This window comes from Salvia splendens, chromosome 8, assembly GCF_004379255.2.
Source record: "Salvia splendens isolate huo1 chromosome 8, SspV2, whole genome shotgun sequence".
Classification (NCBI taxonomy): domain Eukaryota; kingdom Viridiplantae; phylum Streptophyta; class Magnoliopsida; order Lamiales; family Lamiaceae; genus Salvia; species Salvia splendens.
The window spans coordinates 26,213,707-26,236,824 of NC_056039.1; the positions used below are offsets into that span (position 1 = coordinate 26,213,707).

The 23,118-nt window shown below is 42.7% G+C and overlaps 2 protein-coding genes across 4 annotated transcripts; both read right to left on the reverse strand.

Annotated features, from left to right (window-relative positions):
- Positions 1-1,300: 1,300 nt before the first annotated feature.
- LOC121744931 (peroxisome biogenesis protein 19-2-like) lies at positions 1,301-5,259 on the reverse strand. Its single transcript, XM_042138644.1, has 5 exons — positions 5,085-5,259; positions 4,919-4,967; positions 4,449-4,770; positions 2,433-2,749; positions 1,301-1,847 (listed from the first exon to the last, which is right to left on the reverse strand). The coding sequence occupies exons 1-5, from the start codon at positions 5,122-5,124 to the stop codon at positions 1,802-1,804; spliced, it is 774 nt and encodes a 257-aa protein (XP_041994578.1). The 5' UTR covers positions 5,125-5,259; the 3' UTR covers positions 1,301-1,801.
- A 14,448-nt stretch (positions 5,260-19,707) lies between these two features.
- Positions 19,708-22,713, reverse strand: LOC121744888. Of its 3 annotated transcripts, none has more exons than XM_042138571.1 (2): positions 20,421-22,713; positions 19,708-20,103 (listed from the first exon to the last, which is right to left on the reverse strand). In XM_042138571.1, exons 1-2 carry the CDS (start codon positions 22,453-22,455, stop codon positions 20,069-20,071), a joined length of 2,070 nt encoding a protein of 689 aa, XP_041994505.1. In that variant the 5' UTR covers positions 22,456-22,713; the 3' UTR covers positions 19,708-20,068. The 3 variants fall into 3 exon arrangements, with proteins under 3 accessions (XP_041994505.1, XP_041994504.1, XP_041994503.1); XM_042138570.1 differs by having other exon boundaries at positions 19,708-20,100; positions 20,375-22,713; XM_042138569.1 differs by having other exon boundaries at positions 20,375-22,713.
- Between the last annotated feature and the right edge of the window lie 405 nt (positions 22,714-23,118).

Here is a 23,118-nt window from a genome sequence, read left to right on the forward strand (position 1 = left end):
TAGAATTTTAACATTCGGCATACCAAAATATTGCTAAATACCATAAATTATGGTATAATTTGAGATATACCATCTATGTATATATTGACATCGCCCATCTATGTATATATTGACATCGCTATATAATGTAAAAACGATATATAGTCTGATTAATGAATATATTTATATACTCTTATATCCACAAAAAAACAGGTAAGGTTTAATATTTCGTGTCATCCACCAAAATTAGACTAATTCTAAAAATGAAGAATTTTAAACCAATACTAACCATATCTCTTACTTTACCAATTATGCATTAAAACTTGTGTCATTTACAATTACAATCTTGTCTATATTTTGTGGACGAAGAGAGTATTACATAAATTATAATTATAACATTATACTCCCTCCGTCTCAAGGTAGTTGTGTTGTATTCCTTTTTGGGTTATCCCAAGGTAGTTAAGTCATTTCCTTTTTTGGCAAAAACCTTATCATCTATCATATATACTCTCCCTTTATCTCTTACTTTATTATGTCTCTTAGTTTACTCTTTTCACTTTAACCTTTAACACATCAATCTTTTAAATCTCGTATCCAAAAGAAGTGCCCTCACTACCTTGGAACGGAGGGAGTATTTGATATAGCAATATATAGTATCAAAATTCGGTAAGCTATATATGTCCGATACACTGAATTTCAGTATGATATACTCCTTCTGTTTCATGTTACTTGCACTATTCCATTTTGGTTCGTCTCAAACTACTTACATTATTTTTAGTTTAATTTATAATTAATGTATTTAATTAATATGTTAGATTAAGTTAAAAGCCCCTTTATTAAGTTAGGTCTCATTATACTTAAAATTCTAATTTAATTATACTAAAAAATTAATCCCAAATTTACGGCCTAAAATGAAAAGTATGAGTAACATGAGACGAAGGGAGTACCAAAAAGAAAAAGCAATACAGTATCAATATTGAGTTTGACCACATTGAAATTATCAAAAATTTTGGTTATGGTTTTTACTTAATACTCCCTCCGTCCCACTAAAGATGACCCACTTTCCTTTTTTGTTTGTCCCAACCAAGATGACTCATTACTAAAAATGAAAACACTTTTATCTTTATTTTATTCTCTCTCTTACTTTACTTTTTCCACTTCACAAACAAAACAAACTTGCATAAATTCCCGTGCCCCCAATGAATGGGTCATTTTCCTTGAAAAGGAGGCAGTACCAATTTTTGACACGATATACGGTATACCATACTACCACACCATAAGCAACCCTAAGCAAGAGAGCATTGGAAAATGGATCCGGCCATTTAGGGAGTATTTGGCATGTGTTATTTAATTCTTTGCTAATCACTTTGTAGGCATATTATGGTGCAAGCCGAGTCCTAATGATACAAAGAACCTCACTTTGGAGGTCGAGTGAGTTTCGACACAAATTCCACTCGGCACGAGTAACTACTGCAGTTCCAAGAAACTTTTCATTTTGAGGTTGAGCATAAATGAGTGTTAGGTGACTCGATGCGATTTGGATGTCCAAGGCAATTGCATTGCTCTATGTTTTCAGTGTCTTTGTGACTGCCTGATCAGACAACTTTTGGTCAAAAACATTTATCCCACTCGCACAATTACTGAAGTGTACAAGGCAAGCAGAGTCGATCCCACATAGAATGGCAGGTAGATACTGCACGGTAACATAGGTCTCGGGTTGGTGTTGTCGCCACGCTTTAAAAGGAGTTTGTGTAGAAGAACATTAATGTGAGGACATGCCTATATTTGATAACTTGGAACTTCTCAACACTTGTATCTTCTCTCACATGATGCGACAATTCTGTTGAGACTCGAACATTTCTGGCGACCTGCAATGCCAAAACACAATAACTCAATCACCTAAGTAAAATCAAGAAACATTTGCCAAGTGAAGGTAAAGAATTTTACAACAGCCAAAAACTAGATACGAGCAGAAATTTAAATTTTTCAGGAATTTCATCAGATGTATGGACCAACAAGCCCGTGCATTCGCAACTCTATACTGTTATCCACCAGCTAAAATGTAAACAAGGAGTTGAACACCTAATTTTTCCCATTATCTGTTTAAGAATTAATTGCAACAACTGCACAGATTATGTGCAGCTGAATTTGCTCGACATGTCGTCTCAAATCTCTACTCTCTAGCACTATGATATGCTTTTTGGTAGTTGGTACATACCAAATATCGTGAATTCGCTTCAACATTTTTTTCACAAAATTAAAGCTAGAATCTTAACTCAAACTACAACTTCAGTAGTATGGAAATGGAAATGCCAACTCTAACTCAAAGTGTAATGATTAACAATTTAACATAGCTGACCGAGGAAATATTATGTTCTTGAAGTGCTACACTAAACTAATGAGTTCCTCCTAAAAATATTTAGAATACAAACAGGAAATTAATATATACTTACAATTGACCGAGATTCGATAGATCAAAGTCTGGGGCAAGCTCTTGCACGATATCATTGGGTGGTTGACCACAGTCTTGCATTTTCTGCATAAGCTCAACAATCTTGTTGAAGTTTTCAGGCTCGGCTTCATACACTTGATTCAGATCTTTGATAAACTGGAATTGATTCGAATATCGGGCGTACTCTTCATCTGTCAGTTTCGATTTATTCTTTTCCAACCATGTTGGGTAGCGTTCACCAATTTCTTTCATAGGTTCGTAAAGGATCTCCTTGGATAGGAGCTGTTGCATCATGGTTTCTACAATTGACTCCATATCCTGCAAATAAGAGGCCAAAGTCACTGTGTGTCACTCTTAGATGAACTAAAACATAAATGAGAAGGAAAGTTTAAAAAGAAATATCAAGTATTTATACAAGTGGCCATCTTGAGTGGGACGGAGGGAGTACTTATCTCTAACAAACTAATAGACTCCTTGACAAAATAAAAAACTAACAATTAATAATTAGTAAAATCATAACAAACTACTGAACTAATGCAACTTATGCAGGAAATGATCACATCAGTATACAATGCCCTATGCATATCACATGGCACACACCCATGGCGGCCGCCACAGAAAAATGCCATAAACCGGCGCGGCGGTGGCGTTTTCATTTCAAACTGCCACGACATAGTGCCATGGCCGCTATTTGAAAAAATTGATCATAATGTCCATCAGGTGCATAAATATTGAGTCAATATTACAACAAGATACATCGGAAGTCTGTGGCGATGGACACTGAGGGACACACTTTATGCTCTACTTAAAACATGTACTAGTTGATACCTTATCTACATGTTATGCATTTATTCATTGACATGTATGGTTCTTTTAACCATACAGGTAAAATCAATACCCTGTCACTCTACTACTCTAGAAGTCACATCTTAACACAGTATAATACATCTATACTACAACTCCGAAAGGCACAAAATTAATGTATTAGTGCTTAGGCTTATTGTGTTTGTGTCACTATCGTTTTACATGATAGTAAATTTCAATTATTTTCAATAAAATATTTGTATATTTTATGATTTTGGAGGCTGTTATGATATATTGCCATGTACTTGAGTTTACTTTAATTGTTTAACATATAAACTGTTGTACTGCTAACACTATCTTTATTGTGTTTGTGTTGTTATCGTATCAACACAAAACACAACAAGATCACAAATAGCCAGCCCTGCAAAACTCTTAAGTTGGGTTGGGGTTTTTTTTCCAGTAATGTTTATAAAAGTCAACAATAGAATTCTTTAATTGATGGGAAAAGGAACATCAAAAGATCCTCCCTGCATAGTCTAACCCAACATACCAAGGAATACCAAGTGCATATGATTATGTTTACCCAATTAATTGGCATCATGTGAATGATTATGCATACTAGAGGTAAGAATTACACGACTAAACATATTTCCCAAGCCCATCCAATGACCTTAGGAACAACAGTTCCCATCACAAGGTTATAGTAACATTCATGTCTTGCACAGTCGATATCCATGTCTAAAAGGGAGAAGATACAAACCATAAAAGCTTGAATTCATCAAATAAGGTCACACCATCGGTCCTAGTAGAAGTTATTTATTAAGTTAACAGCATGCTTCTGCCAAATTATTGACATTATTAAGAGGGCAAGGTGTGAAACCATAAATGTGCCAACTTACTTACAGCATTTTCCAATTATCGTGAAGGAGATATCAAATGTTACCTAAAAGGTTGGGAGCTCTGATGGTAGGAAATATGAAAATTTTGAAATAATGTAAGAACTAATACCTACGCATATCCTGATTTAAACAATAAAATGTTCTTAATTTCAATGCAACTCAAGTGAAGGACTAAGTTCTTTCTATCACCATAAACCATTAGCAGACTGCAGCCAAATTCAACTCGAGAATTAAAAAAACACTCCATTTATGAAACGGCAAAGTGCATCAACTAAAAACCACAAACCAGATCAAATTTAGCAAGCCACACTAACCTGTGTGCCCGTAAGCTCCTCGAACTGCTTGACCCAATCCTCCATCATTGGGTCTGCACCAAAGCCATCTCCAGCCACCGGGGGTCGAGGCCCAGACACCGATTCCAAGCCTTTCACCGCCTCCCTAGTTTGCTCCCTCAACTGATCAAGTGCATCCGTGATGTGTGATTCTTGCTTCGGCGGTGGTAGTGGCACCTTTTGTTTACCCTTTTTCTTGGCCTTCAAATCAGGCAACCCCATTCCTAACCCTTGAACATTCCCACTAGTCAATGTACAACCCTCTAGCTTGCTCCCTCCATTATTACCATTATCATCTTCAAATCTATAATCCCACAAACAAATATCAATATACCTATAATCCTTAATCAATCACTACCCAGAACCAAAAATTGAAGCTCAATCCAATTGTTTCTCTACAATCCAATCACACAAGAAAGAAAAATACTACATAAAATAGATAAAGTTTGTACCTTTGAGCAGAAGATGCGAGATTAAGGCTCTGAAAATCATCCAAAGCGGCTGAAAATTGTTTGAAAAAGTATACAAAATCAACTCGCTGATATTCTGCCCCTCTCCATATTCATCAAAATAAACACAAAATCAAAGAGAACAAATAAAAGGGGTTATTCCTCTTACTGTCAAGAAGCTCGTCTAAATCGTCGTAGTGGTCAGCCATTTCTTGTTTTCTCCAACTTTAATATCTCCCCTTTTTATCGATTGCGTTACACAACAGCGGAAAATATCTTCTATACTATTGAGTTGGGGATTAAGCAATGGGTATAGGGAAAAAAATGACGAAATGAATTAAAGGGTTTACTTCAATTTTTGTCAGAGCTGATGAGCATCAGTTTAGAGATAAGAAGAAGTTAGTTGGGCCTTCAAATTCTGCGTCATAAGTCTTTTGTTGGGCCTCAAATAATTAAATGGATTGGGCTTTAGTTTGTATTCTTAATTCCTACTTTTCATAAAATAATATCCTCAATTTGAATTTACATTTTTAATAAAATACCAACTTTATCTGCCTCCACAAATCAGAAGAAAGAAGAATACGAACATAGCCTTCAAATTTAACGTTGATAAAATGAATTGACTATTTGTGATTCTAGATATTGTAGGCTAATAATAATATAGGAACTACTTGAAGTATTAGGAGAGTCTCTAATTATTCTATTAAATTAAACACGACTTAGTTCAATCCAAATTCTCTAAATTAAATATTACTATACCATCTACATAGCTGAGATTCCACTTGTTTATTACTAGGTGAAGCAGTATTAATATTTCGTATCAACTGATTAAATGCATTCATTCGTTTAAGCAGGAAAAGAAAAAAAAAAGAAAGTGAACTAATTATATTGCACCTATTTTGAAAGCAAAGTATTTTTATTTTATATTAAATTGTTTCCTTTTTTTAGAATGAGTTGTTGTGAAAGCTAAGTTGTAACTAAACAAGGTTAATTATTTAAGCTAGGACCCAACAAAGTACTAAACAAGGTTAATTATTTAAGTGAGAGAGACTCCAGCTGCAGCTTTTCATGTATCCACGTGCTACAAAGTAATCTCTCTTTTCCATACCATGAAAATGCAAGTAAATTAAAAAGGTTGATTAATTAGTGTATAAAATCTTGTATTGGATGCCGCATTATCACATTATTATATATATATCCTCATTGTCAAACAGCATTAAGTATATAGTATGATATGAATGTCACATTTAGCTATGTTAGCACTTTTTTTGTATAATAATATTCCAAAATTTGTTATTGCACTACAAAAAACATCAAATTTACCGACGGAGGAGTAGCTGGGCGACGGCGGTGAAGAAAGATTTTTTGTGCATTAGGGCTTCTGCCTTCGTTGCGATTTTTTTAATAGTTATATTAAATTAAATTCCTATGATTCCCGACGAATCCTATTCGGTCAGTAAAATATTAACAATAAAAAACGATAAATTGATTATTTACAATATGTATTCGTCATATAACAACAAATACTCATAGAAAAGGGAAAAATATTACCGACTTAAAATTCCCTCGGTAATTCCGTCGGTAATCATGCGGGATTACCGGTAATTCTGTTGGTAAACTGCTAATTTTTTTGTAGTGAATTGTTTAAAAAATTATAACTAGCATAGAAATCAAAGCTTATTCATTAGTTTTACTCATTTATGTGAATAGTTAGAACTGCTTGAATTTACAAAATTTTATATTTGTAAATTAATAATCGTATAAAAATATTATCAAAATAAATGTATAAAAAATACTACCAGGCTAAATAGGAATCATGCCCATGAAAAACGTTTCCTCTTTATATAAACAAGTATTTATATAATGTATATTATTTTCTTTATATTGGAGCAGGCAATAGTCCTCCTGCTTCCATATTTTCAAAACATCATGTTTATTTCATGCACACACGCAAATAAAATATATGCATCATCTTGATCTTGCCGCATAAGTATAAAAGAATCAAATCTTGATTATAATATTCAACTTGAAATAAAATAATACGCTTTAAGAAATCTTTATTTACATATGCATGATGTTCGATGATAATACTGATAATTATATATACATATATAGAGATAGCTGGGATTGGGTGGAAAAGCATCAAGGTTATTGGTACGAAAAAGAAATTGAATGACTATTTTTTAATTATCATTTCAATAATTGGTAATGCAAATCACCATTTTTATGAAATTTCATTATAATAGAATTTGAATTGAATGAGTAGTGATATGGGGCAAATACCTCTTAAGTATATAATTAGAGAACAAATTTCAGTCATAAGATCAAGAAATCAAGGGCTAAGATTACTTTTAGAATTTTAGTATTATATTGAGGTTTTGATTCACTATATGAATAATTTAGTTCACTCGGTATATTGGTCATTTTGCTGAATTAAAATGAGGTGGGTCTTCTCTTTCCCTCATTTGAACAATTCACTTACGTCTGTCTCTTCTCTAAATCTCATACTCTCTCCGTCGAATACATAGGATTCCGCCACCGTGACCTCCATTTTTCGTCATGTTTCCTCCATTCCAGCCGTCATTTCCTTCATTCCTCGTCGTCGCATAGTTAGGGCTCATCACCGTGCTTTCCTCCATTAATTTCCGGCGCTGTGTCCTCCATTCCTTGTCGTGCTTTCCTCATTCCAGCACCGTTTCCTCCGACCAATGGCTTCAAACTGGGAAGGCGGAGAGCGACAGAGGAGAAAAAGGCGATGATCGTGTCACTCAGCTGCTCCATCCGACGACTAAGGGAAAATGAAGCTGGAGATGCGGAATTTTTTTGCCAGAACATGATTTACATTGGAAAAGAAGAAAACGGTGTGAAATGTTGCAATTCAAGAAATTTGTGTGAGATATCAAGTAAAACGTGCTTAGAGTGGTGTATTCCATGGTTAGAGTGAAGTGTCTGTGATCCTTGCTTATAGTGCACTGTTTTTTCATCACAGTGAAGTAAAAACATGCTTAGAGTGATGTATTCCATGGCTAGAATGAAGTGTCTGTGATGCATGCTTATAGTGATCTGTTTTTTCATCACAGTGAAGTAAAAACATACTTATAGTGAAGTATTACATGGTTAGAGTGAAGTGTCTGTGATGCATGCTTATAGTGATCTGTTTTTTCATCTCAATGAAGTAAAAACATGCTTAGAGTGATGTATTCCATGGTTAGAGTGAAGTGTCTGTGATCCTTGCTTATAGTGCACTATTTTTTCATCACAGTGAAGTAAAAACATGCTTAGAGTGATGTATTCCATGGTTAGAGTGAAGTGTTTGTGATGCATTTTATTCGTGATTTGTTTGATCGATTGAAGACATGTGGTCCATGTGAAATAGCAAATTTGCAGATCGTGAAATTGACAGTTGACAATGGAGAAATCTGTTCTTGTGATGAAGAATATGCAATTGATGATGGAGATTGTTGAGCATGAGCGCGAGCTATGTATATGGTATAATTGGCTAGGGAGATCACAACAAATCAACGTGAGTGATGGAGATCTCAGCGTTAGCGATAAAAATCTATAGAACCTGCGTGAGTATGGTGAATTTGCAGATTGTGAAATCGATAATTGACGATGGATAAAATTAGTTCTTGAGATGAAGATTCTTCAATTGGCGATGGAGATTGCTGAGCATGAGTATGTGCGATGGAGATTGCTGAGCATGAGTATGTGCGATGGAGATTACAACAAATGAGTCCGGGAGCAAGAGGCGACGAGGGCACTGGTGATAGAGATATTGTTGGTGCCCGCGGAGGTGATCCGTACTCCGCGAGAGGCAGACCGGAGGAGGGGGCCACAGATGGGGAGACAGCCGTGAGAGGCAGGCAGGCCAGAGGAGGGTGTCACCGGAGAGGAGGTGCAAGCTGCTCCGCCACCTCCTTCGTGAGAGATGGAGAGAGTGTGTGTTTGTGTGTGAGCGTGAATGGTGTGTGTATGTGAAAATATGAGAACAAAGTTGATTTCCTAAAATACCCCTATGCAATTTTTATTAACTAAAAATGTTTACTTATTTTAGTCATTGGATTAAGATAATGTGTGGCTGAAATTTGTTTTCTAGTTATACATTTAAAATTAGGTAAACATTGATCATCTCCCTTGAATTGTATTTGAATTTAAAGTTATAATATTTAATTCAATTCTTGTTTCTTCCTATGATCTACTATTGAGGTAATTGATATAAAATTATATATTATAATTTCAATTGTTTTAATTTGGATAGTTAAAATATAATTTAAATTTGATATTGATTTTTATATACATATATTTTATATATATGCATTGTATATCTCTATATTATTGTTACATACACCGTATTTTTTGTTATTCGTGTGTATTGTGCAGTATGTCGTGTGCAATATTGTATTTGTGTGTGTATTGTACATTGTGTATATTATTGATGAACTTTTTGAGCAAGGTTATAATTTCTACAAGGACTAGTTGACTAATCCTAACTACTACGGCATTAATTAATTTGTAGTAGTACTATGTAGACTAATTAATTAAGATAAGAGCATTCACATTCGTACTCTTGCCAGCGAGCCTCGATGTGGGCCCGGCCCCACTTTTTCTGTCTGCTCTTAGGCAAGAGCACAACACCCACATCCGTGTTCTTCCGCAAGGATGAGCACAAGGGTCCCACCATTCTATTATTCAATTTAAATAAAAACATTTTCACAAAATTAAAATTCATTAAAAATACCCGGAATAATATTACAAATTACAATAAAATTAAAAATTACATAATTAAATTCCTAAAAAATAAAAATGACATAATTAAAATCCTAAAAAATAAAAATTACATAATTAAAATCCTAAAAAATGAAAATTACATAATTAAACTACTAAAAAATATAAATTAAATGCCCCCGGTGAAGACTAATCATCATCCGGTAATACCCCCAACGTTCTTTGGAGACCCCGTATCATCGCAACATGCGATCGAAGTTGCTCGGGGGTCATATTTGACCCATCGGCCAAATTGAGTTGGGCCAAAACCCCCCACAATGAGTTGGTGGGGGGTTGAGGTGGCACATAGGGAGCGGGAGCGGGAGCGGGTTCGGGATCGGGGGCGGATGGAGTCGCAGCGCGACGGCGGTTGGCCGCCGCCTTCTTCCTTCCTTGTGGTCGGCGTTGGGAACCGCTCGGGCTAGCGTCGGGGCTACCCAAGTTAGCTCCGGCAAGTTGGCTAGCCACATCTTCGGAGTCGGCGTCGGATAGGGATACCGACCTTAACCGTTTGGAGGAGCCGTGTTAAGATCTTTTCTCTCAACCGCGCCAAGATTAGCCTCGGCGATTCTAATTCTCCGGCGCCCTGCGTTAGGGTCGGCGGATGTCGGCGAGCGGATTGTGTGCGGGAGTCTTTCCCGTCAGGCAATCAAGCTCGATAACTTGCTTCTCAAGACAACACAAAATATGCGGCCAATTGTTAGTGTTTTTATTTCTCTCAAGTTTATGAACAATTCACCCTATTTATAGACTAAGGACCCTAGGGTTGATTCGACCTAATCCTATTCTCATCGGGAAAGAATCAACAAAGAAAACCCGACGCAAAATAAATAATAAAACTAATAGTTCAAAAAAGGCAAAACTAAATGACCGAAAAAATAAAGGAAATAAACTAACTAAGGGAATAAACTATTTGGCGACGAAGTCTCCCAACCTCTTCGGCGGTCTCGCGTTCCTTTTTGGTTTCGTTGTCGCAATCGACTCCTCTTCCCTTGGCCTTGCCTCCGCAATCTCCGTCGGCCTCCGTTCTGCAGGTATAGACGGTTCCCTTGGCTGTGGGACCGTATCAACTCCCCCCTCGATAGCTACATCCTTGTCCTCAAGGAGCACATTTGGAAACTTTCGTTTGATCACCTCTAGCGGCTCCCAAGTTGGCGATTCCGACCCGTCGGACCACCGGACGAGCACGTGATCCTGCGGATGTCCATCGAGCCAAAGCATCTTCCTGTCTAACACTCTCACCGGATAAACTAACGGTCTATCCCCAAAGAACTCTGTAGGCAAATCGGTGCTCCCGCCTTCGCCGTCGCTCGATATAAACGGGCGCAATAAGCTCACGTGAAACACATTATGGATTCGACTTCCCTCTGGTAGCTTCAACCTATACGCTACCTGCCCAATGCGCTCCATTACCTCAAAGGGACCATAGTAGCGGCGTGCCAATTTTGCCGACAATGGCCTAGCTACAGAGTGTTGCCTATAAGGTTGCAGACCCTATCGCCGACCGCGTACTCCATATGCCGGCGATGCCTATTCGCGGAGTCCCGCATTCGCTGCTGAGCCCGTTCGAGAGTGCGCCGGAGCTCCACGAGCAGCTCGCTCCGCTGGACTATCATCTCTGCCACGGATGGCGGGGTAGCCGCCGAGGGCGCTGTGAACACCAAGTTCGGCGGCTCTCGGCCATACAAAGCTTTGAACGGAGATACGCCCAACCCTGCATGGTGGAAACAGTTGAGGGCCAGCTCCGCCCACGGAAGAAAATTGGTCCATTTCGCGGGTCGATCAGCCGTGAAGGCACGCAGATACTGCTCCAGGCCGCGATTCCGGACCTCCGTCTGGCCATCTGACTGCGGGTGGTAAGCCGTAGTGAAATTAAGCTTAGTTCCACTAAGCCGCATTGCCTCCTCCCACACCTTGTTCAAGAACACCGAATCCCGGTCGGAGACCAACGTTTTAGGAAAACCATGATGTCGTACCACGGTATTGACGAAAAGGTGGGCCACCCTCATAGCGTCAAACTTTGTGTGCAGGGGCGCGAAATGCGCGTATTTTGATAGTCTGTCAACGGCCACCATTATCACCGTGTACCCCCGCGACGGTGGGAGTCCCGTGATGAAGTCCATGGATACGTCCTCCCAAACCTGTGATGGAATAGGTAAGGGCTGCAACAGTCCCGCAGGTTTCTGTGTGGAATACTTCGTAGTCTGACACACGACGCAAGCCTCCACGAATCGTTTTACTTCCTTTTTCATGTTAGGCCAATAGAAGTCCCCACTGAGACGCCGCAGAGTCCTCTCAAACCCCGGATGTCCTGCAGACGGGGAACTGTGGTATTCGGTAAGGATGGGTGTCCTTGCTGATGAGCGCAATCCCACAAAGATCCGGCGCCCGTGATAGACCAGCCCGTCCGCCCAAGTGAGATGGGGCGGCGCCGCCCCTTCTCTGATTTTCTGCGTTATCTCCCTCATCTCCGGGGAGGACGACGTCTCATTGCGCAAAAGGTCGAGCAGGTTGGGTATCGGTTGTACTGCCGCCGACAGCAAGGCGCCGGCGTGAATGGCCTCGTCCTCCGTCCCGGTCGACGGGGTCGCGGTGAGGTTTTCCGCACCCGATGATGATTCCTCGCGCCGTGATAAGGCATCCGCCACTTTGTTCGCGCTCCCCTTCTTGTATTCGATAGCGAATTTGTACCCCATGAGTTTCCGCACATACAACTGCTGATCCGGGGTCTGAACCACTTGTTGTAGTAGTTCCTTTAAACTTTTCTGATCACTCCGAATGATGAACTCGCGGCCTAATAGGTTTTGCCGCCACTTCTGGACTGCCTCAACTATCGCGTAGAGCTCCTTGTGGTAAGTGGACGCCACTCGACGTCGAGGGCCCAACTTGTTACTAAAATAAGCTATCGGGTGATTGTCCTACAGGAGGACCGCCCCTATTCCTAGATCAGAAGCATCCGTCTCTATGCAAAGGGGCGGTCGAAGTCCGGGAGGCGTAAAACCGGAGCCGTCGTCATTGCGTGCTTGAGGTTAAGAAAACTTGTCCCTGCCTCGACCGACCACTCAAAACCGTCTTTTTTTAGCAGCTCCGTCAATGGGGCAGCAATCATTGCGTACCCTGCAATAAACCGCCGATAGTATCCTGTTAAGCCAAGGAACCCGCGGAGCTGTTTGACGGATTTCGGCTGGGGCCACGCCGTCATTGCCTCGATCTTGGTCGGGTCCGCCTTGAGGAGGCCCTCACCGATCAAGTGGCCCAAGTACTCCACCGTTGTGCTGCAGAAAGAGCACTTCGAGAGCTTAACAAAGAAGCTGTTGCTCTGCAACACCTTCAAAACCTCCGCCAAATGTTCCCCATGGGATTCTATTGATGGGCTGTACACCAAGATGTCGTCAAAGAAGACAATAACAAATTTTCGCAGCATTGGTTGGAAAATCGCATTCATTGCCGCTTGGAATGTCGATGGTGCGTTCGTCAATCCGAACGGCATGACCAGGAATTCAAAATGGCCGTCGTGAGTGCGAAAGGCCGTCTTGAATATGTCCATGTCGTGCATCCGAATTTGGTGGTATCCTGAGTGCAGATCCAATTTAGTGAATACCCTTGCCTTTCCCAACTCATCGAAGAGCTCATCAGCCGTCGGAATGGGAAAATGGTCCGGCACCGTGGCATTGTTGAGAGCCCGATAGTCAATGCAAAAACGGAACGTGCCGTCTTTCTTGAGGATTAGAAGGACCGGTGATGAAAAGGGGCTGCTGCTCCTTTGGATAATTCCCTGCTCCAACATCTCCTTGACCTGCCGCTCTATTTCATTTTTCTGGAAGTATGGGTAGCGGTAGGGTCGCACATTAACGGGTTTTGTCCCAGGAAGTAGGTGGACGTGGTGATCGAACGGTCTGACCGGGGGGAGGCCCTCCGGAATGCTAAACACCGGGCGAAACCGCTCTAGAACTGCCGTCACTCCTGGATCCAGGTTTGGCGGAAACTCATCACTCGCGGTCACGGCCAGGGAGGGGTCCTCCGGTTCTAACAGCAGGACCTCATAGAATTCACACGCTGTGCGCGAAGATGACAAGGCAAGCAGCGAGTGCAGGCTAAGGCGTCTCGGTTGGGGCTGAATACCCCTCAAAAGGACCATCGTGTCCCCTTGATCAAACTCCAGTGTCTTCCCCACGAAATCTGCTGTTACCTTCCCCAAGGATTCCAACCAATCCATTCCCAAGATAACATCTGGGCCGTGTATCGGCAGAATATGCAAGTCCACCATAAAGACGGTTCCCTGAACTTCCAACTTGGTTTGTTTCGACACGTGTGTGCAGAGTAGTGCCTCTCCGTTCCCGACTACCACCCGAAAGGGTCGAATTGGCGATAAGGGTAGATGAAGCCCCTCCGCAATCCTTGGATGTAAGAAGTCCCTGTCACTGCCGGTGTCGATCAAAATGCAGACCTCTTTGCCTCCAATTAAGCCGGTCACCTTGAGGGGTCTTGACCGCTGTCCCCCATTCATGGCCTGGATGTGGGAGATGTCCATCGCCACATTATCCTCCATCAACAAGTCGCCGTCCGAGGTCGGCCCCTCCTCTTCCTCGGCGTAGCACAATAAACGTTGTTTGCAAACATGACCCATGACCCATTTGTCCGGGCAGTAATAGCAGAGCCCCAATCGTGCGCGTTCCGCCTTCTCTGCCTGCGATACCCGGACCATCGGGGACCGTAATTGAACAGCTGGGCGGCCCGAGCCCCCTTGGTGCGGAACTGTAGTCCCCGGCGCCTGGGGTGGCAGTGGCGGTGCCGTTAATGATGAGGGTCTGTGTAATTCCAGCCTCTCCCGCCAATGATGAGGGTCTGTGTAATTCCAGCCTCTCCCGCAGATCGGGTTTAAGGCCCGCGACAAACAACGTAAATAGATCCGATTCCGGCACGCCCTTAACACGATTCAAGTATCGTTCAAACGTGTCATGATACTCCAATACCGTCCCGGTCTGCGTCAATTTAGCTATCAAACCATAGAAATTCTTGAAGCTCTGTCGATTGAAGCGGTGCCGTACATCCTCGAGGAACTCCCGCCACGTCACGAACTCATTATTCGAGCAGTAGTTGAACACCCATTCCGCCGCTGGCTGGTCGAACAACATGACCGCATAGTGTAAGCGATGGGCCTCGGGCGTCATCAGATGATTGAAATAATATTGGACCTTCGAGATCCATGTCGCCGCGTCTGTCCAATCAAAGCGAGGGGTTTGCATCTTAACTCGCTCCGGCTTGTCATAGCCCGTAGTCTGAAAATGTTGGGGCGGGTCCCAGCACGTCGGTGGCCGATCCCCTGATTGTGCGAACCCACCGTACGGGTCCCCCCCGACCCCTGCGCGGTGCCTCCCCTCTCTATGACGGCGATTGTCGTAGCCGCACTCGCGACTACCTGTGGGCATGGTCCGATAGCGCGGGGCCCTGTCCCCCGAATGGCGCCAACGGGACCCATCATCCTCCCAGTCGTCACCGTCCACGGTTCCCACCGGCGGCTCTGCGTCGCGCGATAGGTGTGGTTCTATATTGTCAAACCGACGGTCCGTTTCGTCCCGCCATACATCCAATTTGTCAAAACGTTCGAGTAGACGATCTAGTTTGAGACTCACCGGATCCTCCGGGGGCGTATCCTCCCTAAATCTTGCTTCGAAATCGCCAGCCTCCAGACCAGGCCGCGAAAATCCTGCTTGATCGCGGCGGCCCCCCAAAGGTGGAACACGGCCACCGAACCTGTTCGGTGGATACGATTCTTGACGGCTTGAGCCACACACGGCCTTGCCGTTATTGTTGTATCGCTTCATGAGTACTGGATGAAAGCACCAGTTGTTAAGATCTTTTCTCTCAACCGCGCCAAGCTTAGCCTCGGCGATTCTAATTCTCCGGCGCCCTGCGTTAGGGTCGGACGATGTCGGCGAGCGGATTGTGTGCGGGAGTCTTTCCCGTCAGCAATCAAGCTCGATAACTTGCTTCTCAAGACAACACAAAATATGCGGCCAATTGTTAATGTTTTTATTTCTCTCAAGTTTATGAACAATTCGCCCTATTTATAGACTAAGGACCCTAGGGTTGATTCGACCTAATCCTATTCTCATCGGGAAAGAATCAACAAAGAAAACCCGACGCAAAATAAATAATAAAACTAATAGTTCAAAAAAGGCAAAACTAAATGACCGAAAAAATAAAGGAAATAAACTAACTAAGGGAATAAACTATTTGGCGACGAAGTCGCCCAACCTCTTCGGCGGTCTCGCATTCCTTTTAGGTTTCGTTGTCGCAATCGACTCCTCTTCCCTTGGCCTTGCCTCCGCCATCTCCGTCGGCCTCCGTTCTGCAGGTAAAGACGGTTCCCTTGGCTGTGGGACCGTATCAAGCCGCTAGAGGAGGATGTTACGCCTCCCCTATACTTCGGATGCGACCGCGTCTCCTGCCAAATGTTGAGGTACTTGAACGTCTTGTAGTTCATGGATTGGTAGGTCGACAAGGCAGAACTGATGATGTCGACCTCGCTCCGGCCGCTCTTCCTGGAGGTAATACCCCTGGAACTTTTGGATTTCTTCGTTGGCTCTGTATATGGCGTCGCGCACCATACTCTCGTTGCGCTCAATTGTTCCAGCTGGCCGGTTTTCATTGTACCGGCGACAGATGCGCCACCAATAATGATCGTCGGATTAGTTCGTGCCAATCTCCGGATCTTCGGAGACTGACAAGAACGTTTTGAATAATTGCTCCATCTCCGCCGGAGTATACGGTGTGCGGACACCGCGAGTAGGAGAAGTCCGAGTTTGGGAGGGGCCGCTCGACCTCGCTCTAGGCTCGGGTGTCCACCCGTATTGCCCTTCGGGGGCATCTTGGTCGTCGATCGGGTAAGGCCGGTAGCCACCCAGAACTTCCGAACCTTGGGTTTGAGGAGGGGCCGAATATTCCATTTCCAGACTAGGAAACGGTTGTGAACCGAACAAATCGAGGTTCCAACCGTGGGAGCCCCGGGGGTGATCGCTGTGGCCGGACATTGTTTTGTTGTAAGAGTAAGAGTGAATGAAAGATTGGATGAGAATTGAGAATGGAAATGAGAGAATTTGGATGATAATTGTGTAGTGTGTTGTGAATTTTTGGTGTGAAAGTGTGGGTATTTATAGATGAAAATGTGTATTTTTAGGGAAAAAAATTGAAAAATAAATTAAAAGTGGGTAGAAAACGGATATGATTTTATGGGAAGTGGGAAAATATTTTTTTTTATTTTTAATCAGATTTTTTAATTAAAATCCGATTTTAAAAAAAATTAATTGCCAACGGTTATGCCGTTGGCCAATCACATGCTGCCACGTCGCCTGCTCGCTGGCACGGACGTGCTCGATGCATCGAGCAACGTCGTGCCAGCGGCGGACAGCATCTCCGTGCCGCTGGCACGGACGGACGGACGTCGTCCTGTTCGCCGTTGTGGATGCTCTAATGGTGTTATTTTAACGAAAAGGAAAACAAATAGTAGTAACTAAGCTTTTAACTTTGGAGGAGCTACGAAGACTAAATAAGAATAAAACCACTATAGGGATAAGGTTTCATTAATCAATCCACCTATCTAAGGTCTAACTACTTAAAACCATGTCCAATTGTTCATTATCGAGTCAAGTCTTACTAAACCTTGGATTCTAAGTAACTAATTGACTAATTCGTTTGATTAACAACATGCAACTTCTCATAATTCTACTATCCTAAGTCCTTACCATTAATCTCAATTTTATTAAATTAATGTGTCAATTGATCATATTCTCACTTAATTAATTTATACTCATCTCTCGAATTTAGTATTCATGCATAAATCATCAAAATAATAATCAGTTAATTGGAAGCATTAAACTTAAGTACTATCAACTAAAATAAAACCATGCTTGAACATATAAAATAATGAGTTGAAGATAACATCATTGCAACAAGCCGTTGAGCATATGGCCGAATTATGTCACCTCATAGTTCTCTTGTTTCCCACTAGGAAACTCATTTTTACCGTTTAACTATAAATTTTTTAGTCTGTTTGTAGACACTTTACTTTGACGGTAAGCATATCATCCTTCTCTATTTTAAATTGCAATAAATATATGTTATTTTCCCTAAAATAAACAATGAATATCTTATTGGCTTTGGGTATATTCTTACACTACATAAAAACTTCTATATATGCACCATATATAATTTACCTGAACAAATACATTGCTTGAATAGAGAAAGATTCTCCAAGAAAAAGATAAATCTATCCTCCTACATTAGTCATTATACATCTCTATCTTTATCTTTTTCTTTGCAATATTGCAAAGTGGGTTGTCATGAAATTGAACACACTGATCAAGGGTAATATATCTCATTATTTACCTAATTAAATAATACTACTAAATGTTCTAATCTTTTTATGTGTGTCAATTGCAGTTGGTAAGTTGTCATTTTACATAGTCATCTTTTAATTTGTGTGTTTGCAGAACTACCAATGTACTAATCTTGCCGACAAGAATTTCTGTCTTTCCACTAAAACAGCAATTAGTAGATGGGAAAAGACAAATGAAGCATATTATTCTACTCCATTTTCGAATACTTTTTTTCTGCTCACCATAAAGTACTAATTACTAATTAATTTCTTTGGATATTCAAAATTTCCCCTTTTCGTGACAGATAGTGAGTGGATGAAAATGTTATGACAATCCATCATTGAAAGGGGAGAGTAGGTTGGGGTGTTGGGGGGAATTTTTCAAAAATATGGAAAAGGATTTGCCTTTCCATTATTGGAAAGCTAAAGTAGCATCATCATAAATCATCAAACACCTATACTCTGATAATTTTACCTATGTGCATGGGCTCATGAGAGCATTAGCAATATGTTGCTCTAAGCCACGCCCTAAAGCCCGCCCTATACACCGCCACGTCAGCATTTTATCTTTCTACCATTCCACATGCAGTGGGGCGCCCTATAAGCCGCCCTAAAGGCCGCCCTAAGCATTTTCTTTATTTGAATATTTAAATAACTACAAAAATTGGAAAAAAACCTTCATTTCATTTAAAATTAATACATTACAATACAAATTAAAAAAATACGCATTCTCAACGACGACGGTTACGTGCCCAAACTTCTTCAACCATCTGGAAGTATTCATCACGTGACTCCAACGTCTGGACAATGCTGAGAAAAAGATAACGATGCATTCTAAACCGGCGGTGAAAAACAGTCGGGCCCCACCGTGGTTGCTCGGCAAAATAGTCTGCAAATAGACGTTCGTGAGTTACGGCATGTTCGCGGTGGACAACTGTCCGACATCGAATAGGCCTGGGGATCTGCTCCGACGCCGCCGCCTCCTCCTCCTCGCGCTGCATTTTGGCTAAGCAATCCGCCATTGCGTCATTGACAACATCGAATAAGGCTCGCGTCAAGGTCCGACTAACGCCCTCCGAGGTACTGCAGTCGTCGTCGTGGTTCATTTTTGTTTGTGAGAGATTATCGAAATATTCGTATGTAATGTGAGAGATGAGAGAAATGTTCGTATGAAAAATAGAATGACAAACGAGGTTTAAATAGACAAAAATTCAAAAAAAAAATGAAAACGCGTTGCATCGTCCGCGTCGCCCACAATGGGCGGACGATAGGGCGGGCAATGCCCTATCGTCCGCGGACGATCTATAGGGCGCGGACGATGCATCGGGCATCGTCCGCGCACCCACAGTGGGTTGACGATGGCGCGCCCGAGGCATCGGGCGGCCTATCGTCCGCCCAACTGCGAATGCTCTGATGGATTACATGGTTTCTTTTTCCTTGTTTTCCAAATTCTATATTCTTCTTGTATTTTAATACTAGTGTGTATGATTATGATGTGGTATAATATAATTATAACAATATAAAATGCACTGTTTTTATAACTCAAGTTCAAAAATGTTCATGTAATTATGCATCCTAATATCAAATACTACTAATGATTTATATTTAATATATGTCATATCAAATATGATTGATATACTACTATTAGTAGACATTAAGCCTGCATTGCGAATAACATTGATTAAATATTTTCGTAACATAAAATCCATATACGCTAGACAAAATTTAAACGTAACACATGAAGCAAAAAAGCTAAGGTAAAAACTCTACAACAATAAGATTTGTTTTGTTGTGTTTTGTTTTGAGATCAAACTACAACAGTTACCACAAAAATAAAAAGATGTACTACTGGTAATTTCCATCTCTGAAACCCCCAAATCATAGCTTGGCTTGAGTTAAGTTGTTCGATCGGGTAGGGCTCTAGCTCTACGGGAATTTGGAGACGATAGTAATTGGATCAGGCCCTCTGCTAATAGAGAGTGAACGACGTCGAGCTGGCGATCAGTCTGTCATGAAGTTCTCACCATGTAAGGATCAAATGCTCCTATCACCACAAAAATCCAACTTCAATCATAATTCTCTTGATAACAATACAAGAATTTTTGTCATGTATGAAACTAGAACATTCAATCCAATGGTAGAGAAATTAGAAGCTAAACATTACAAAGAGTACTCATTTGAATAAAGCAAGATTTTATAGCAGATTAAGCCCATCTCATCACAAGCTAGTAGTATTATGTAAATGGTTAGTTAATAAATCATATGACTAATTTGAGTTCAAACTAATATTGATAAGCAAAAGGAGGGAATCTTACACAGAGGAAGTATCAACAAAAACCTCATTGAGCACATCATCCTCACCATTTTCCAAGGCGAAGATCTCCCCATCCTTGTCATCCTCATTGGGAATTCTCTCCATCTTGGAATGAGCAGCAATGAATATCATCTTCTGCAGCCTATCCCTCGGCCCCGCCCATCTCACGAGGGGCCGGTTGAGCTTCAGGGCGCACGAGGTCGCGTGCAGGAAGATGAGCCTGACCGCGACCTTCCCTAGCGACTTGAACTCGCTGAGGTACGTCTCCCACACGAGCCTGCTGCTCTGCGGGTTGGCAACCCTCATCTTCCCCGAACTCGGATCCCTCTGCTTCAGCTGCACCGCCTGTGCGTACACCGGGTCCAGGCCTTGACTCCTCCACTTCATGAGCTCCATCACAGCCACGTGGGCCTCCTCCCGCGACACCAGGCGCGTGATCAGCCTGTCCACGTCCTTCTCCTGGTCACTCGTCAGGCATTTGAACGGTGGCAAGTATTTTCCGGTGGCGTCTCTGATCAGGTAGAGGGGATCAAGGACGAACGCTGCAGCCCATGATGGGTGGTAGTTTTTCTTGAATCTTTTTTCTACGATCCTCTCCAAGGGAGGTTGAGGAATGTGGAATTTGGAGCACCATTCCTTTAGCTTCACCCGGAGCTCCTCCCAGAGAGGGAGGCATTGCCCGATTCTCGGCTTTTCCGCTTCGATCTCTTGCGCCATTGATTTGATCATCTTCACTAGAGAATGGACTGCCTCTACTTCATTCCAAAAGTGTGGATTTCTCCTCATTTCTTCTATTTCTCTTGTTGCCGGCTCCTCTTTATACGATTCGTCGGAGAAGAGGAGCTGGAGAGCTCCTGCGGAGGCGATAATGTCTTCTATCAAATCCGAGGCCTCCACTCTGAAGAGGGCGGCGTGCCCGTATTCCTGGAGCTGGTATTTGTGGAAACTGCGGCGGATTCGGGAGTTGTTGTTGATGAAGGAGGCGAGTTGGAGGCAATTGCCGGCGACGGTCTTGAACAGGGGAAGCTCGTTGCCGAAATCCTTGATCAAGGCGGTGAAGGCGTGATGCTGGCAGGTGATGTTGACCATCCAACGGTGGCGATCTTCCAGATTCTTGAGAGCCGTCTTGAACCTGTCGGAGACTATCCCGACACACTGCTGCACGGTGCTGCCGCAAATCTCAACGACGGTGTCCCAGAGAATCTCCTCGGCGTGGGCGGAGACGGAGGGCGCGGTAAAGACGGCCTTGCGGAAGACGTTGGTGCCGTTTGGGAGATTGAGCGCTAAATGGACGGGATAGTCGTCGGATTTCCAGCCGTCAGCTGCAATCTGGAAGAACATGGCGTCGCGGATTTTGGCCTCGGATTGGGCCTTTGCCTGGGCGTACCTGGCGTCCAGTCTGGGCCCGATCAGGTCCTTCCTTGAGACCGCAGGGAGGCCCACGTGGCTGAGGAAGGACTCGAATTTGGGGTGATCGATGCTGGAGAGGGCGACGGAGCCGCAGTTGTCGTACACCCAGTCGGCGAGGAGATCCAAGGCGGAGTCGGATTGGGCCTTGGTGAGGCTTGGGGCGGGCCATGGCTTGGGGCTCTTGAGGCGCTTCACGCTGGCCTCCAGCATTGCCAGGGCCCCCAAATCCTCCCGCCCGCCTGACAGCACCAGCTGCTGTTGATGTTGCTGCACTGCAGGCGGGTAGGATAAGTCTACCGTAAATTTTGACGGGTCAACGATGGTCAACGGAGGGGAGTGGTGGTCAATGGAGGTGCGCTTGGAGGAGAAATTAGGGCAGGTGCCGCGCTTGAGGTGCTCGGAGGCGGTGCGGGAGGGGTTGGAGGCGGAGAAGACGGAGTCGCAGAGGGAGCAGCGGAGCTTGACGGACTTGGGGAGGCCGGTGTCGGAGTTGTGGACGAGGATCGGCTCGAGGTGGGCCCAGTACCAGGCGCCTTTCCCCTTAATCGCCTTCGTCCGTACCGTCACCAGCCCTTCGAACCGCTTGTGGGCGAGCTTCGCCGCCAGCTCGTCCGAGGAAGCGGATTCCGCCGCCGTGACGGCGGCGGAGTTGTTGTTGTTGCTCGCCGCCATTGCTGGTGTGGGATTAATCGTCAATGCAGCTGCTCTAGACTTCTAACTTTGAGTGGGGTCCATGGCGGACGGCGGCGGCGGGGAAGGTGGCGCCGCGGCGTTTGAGGAATGATTGTGAGGAAATTCAGCTTAGTTTTGAGGTTTCGAATTTATAGCCAACTGCAGGGAGAGAGAGAGAGAGATCAATGGAGTTACTGTAGAGAGAGAAAAGAAAATGGTGTGATGTGTAGTTGAGTTTCGTTTGATCTAAACCGAAGCAGTGTATAACATATTATTGCAAACACGCGCCCTGCTACTATTCATGGACGATTTTGGTTCTTAAATTACAATAACTACGTTTTGTATGAATCTCAATCCATTTCATTTAATATTCTTTTTTATTATTGAGCTAACAACCCAAAACACTAATTTAATGTTCCTATCATATTTTTCTTATGACTCTTGAATATACTTATTACTGTAGAATAGGAATAAGATATTATGGAAAATATGAAATGCCTATAGTACTCCAAATGTCAGAGTTCTCTATATATCTTTTGTCTCTTTAAGTCAGGCCAAGTTTCCAAATAATCTGGATATGAATAAAGAGGGAACTATAATCATTAACTTTCAGGGATGGCATAATTTTGTGATTTACTCAGCTGATCGTGTGACATTTTGAGG

Excerpts from the sequence above, each read along its gene's own strand:
- LOC121744931 (XM_042138644.1), bottom strand. The coding sequence starts at position 5,124 with ATGGCTGACCACTACGACGATTTAGACGAGCTTCTTGACA. Across the intron at positions 4,968-5,084 it reads TTTAGACGAGCTTCTTGACA|CCGCTTTGGATGATTTTCAG; the intron begins GTAAGAGGAATA and ends AACAATTTTCAG. Across the intron at positions 4,771-4,918 it reads CTCGCATCTTCTGCTCAAAG|ATTTGAAGATGATAATGGTA; the intron begins GTACAAACTTTA and ends GTGGGATTATAG.
- LOC121744888 (XM_042138569.1), bottom strand. The coding sequence starts at position 22,455 with ATGGCGGCGAGCAACAACAACAACTCCGCCGCCGTCACGGCGGCGGAA.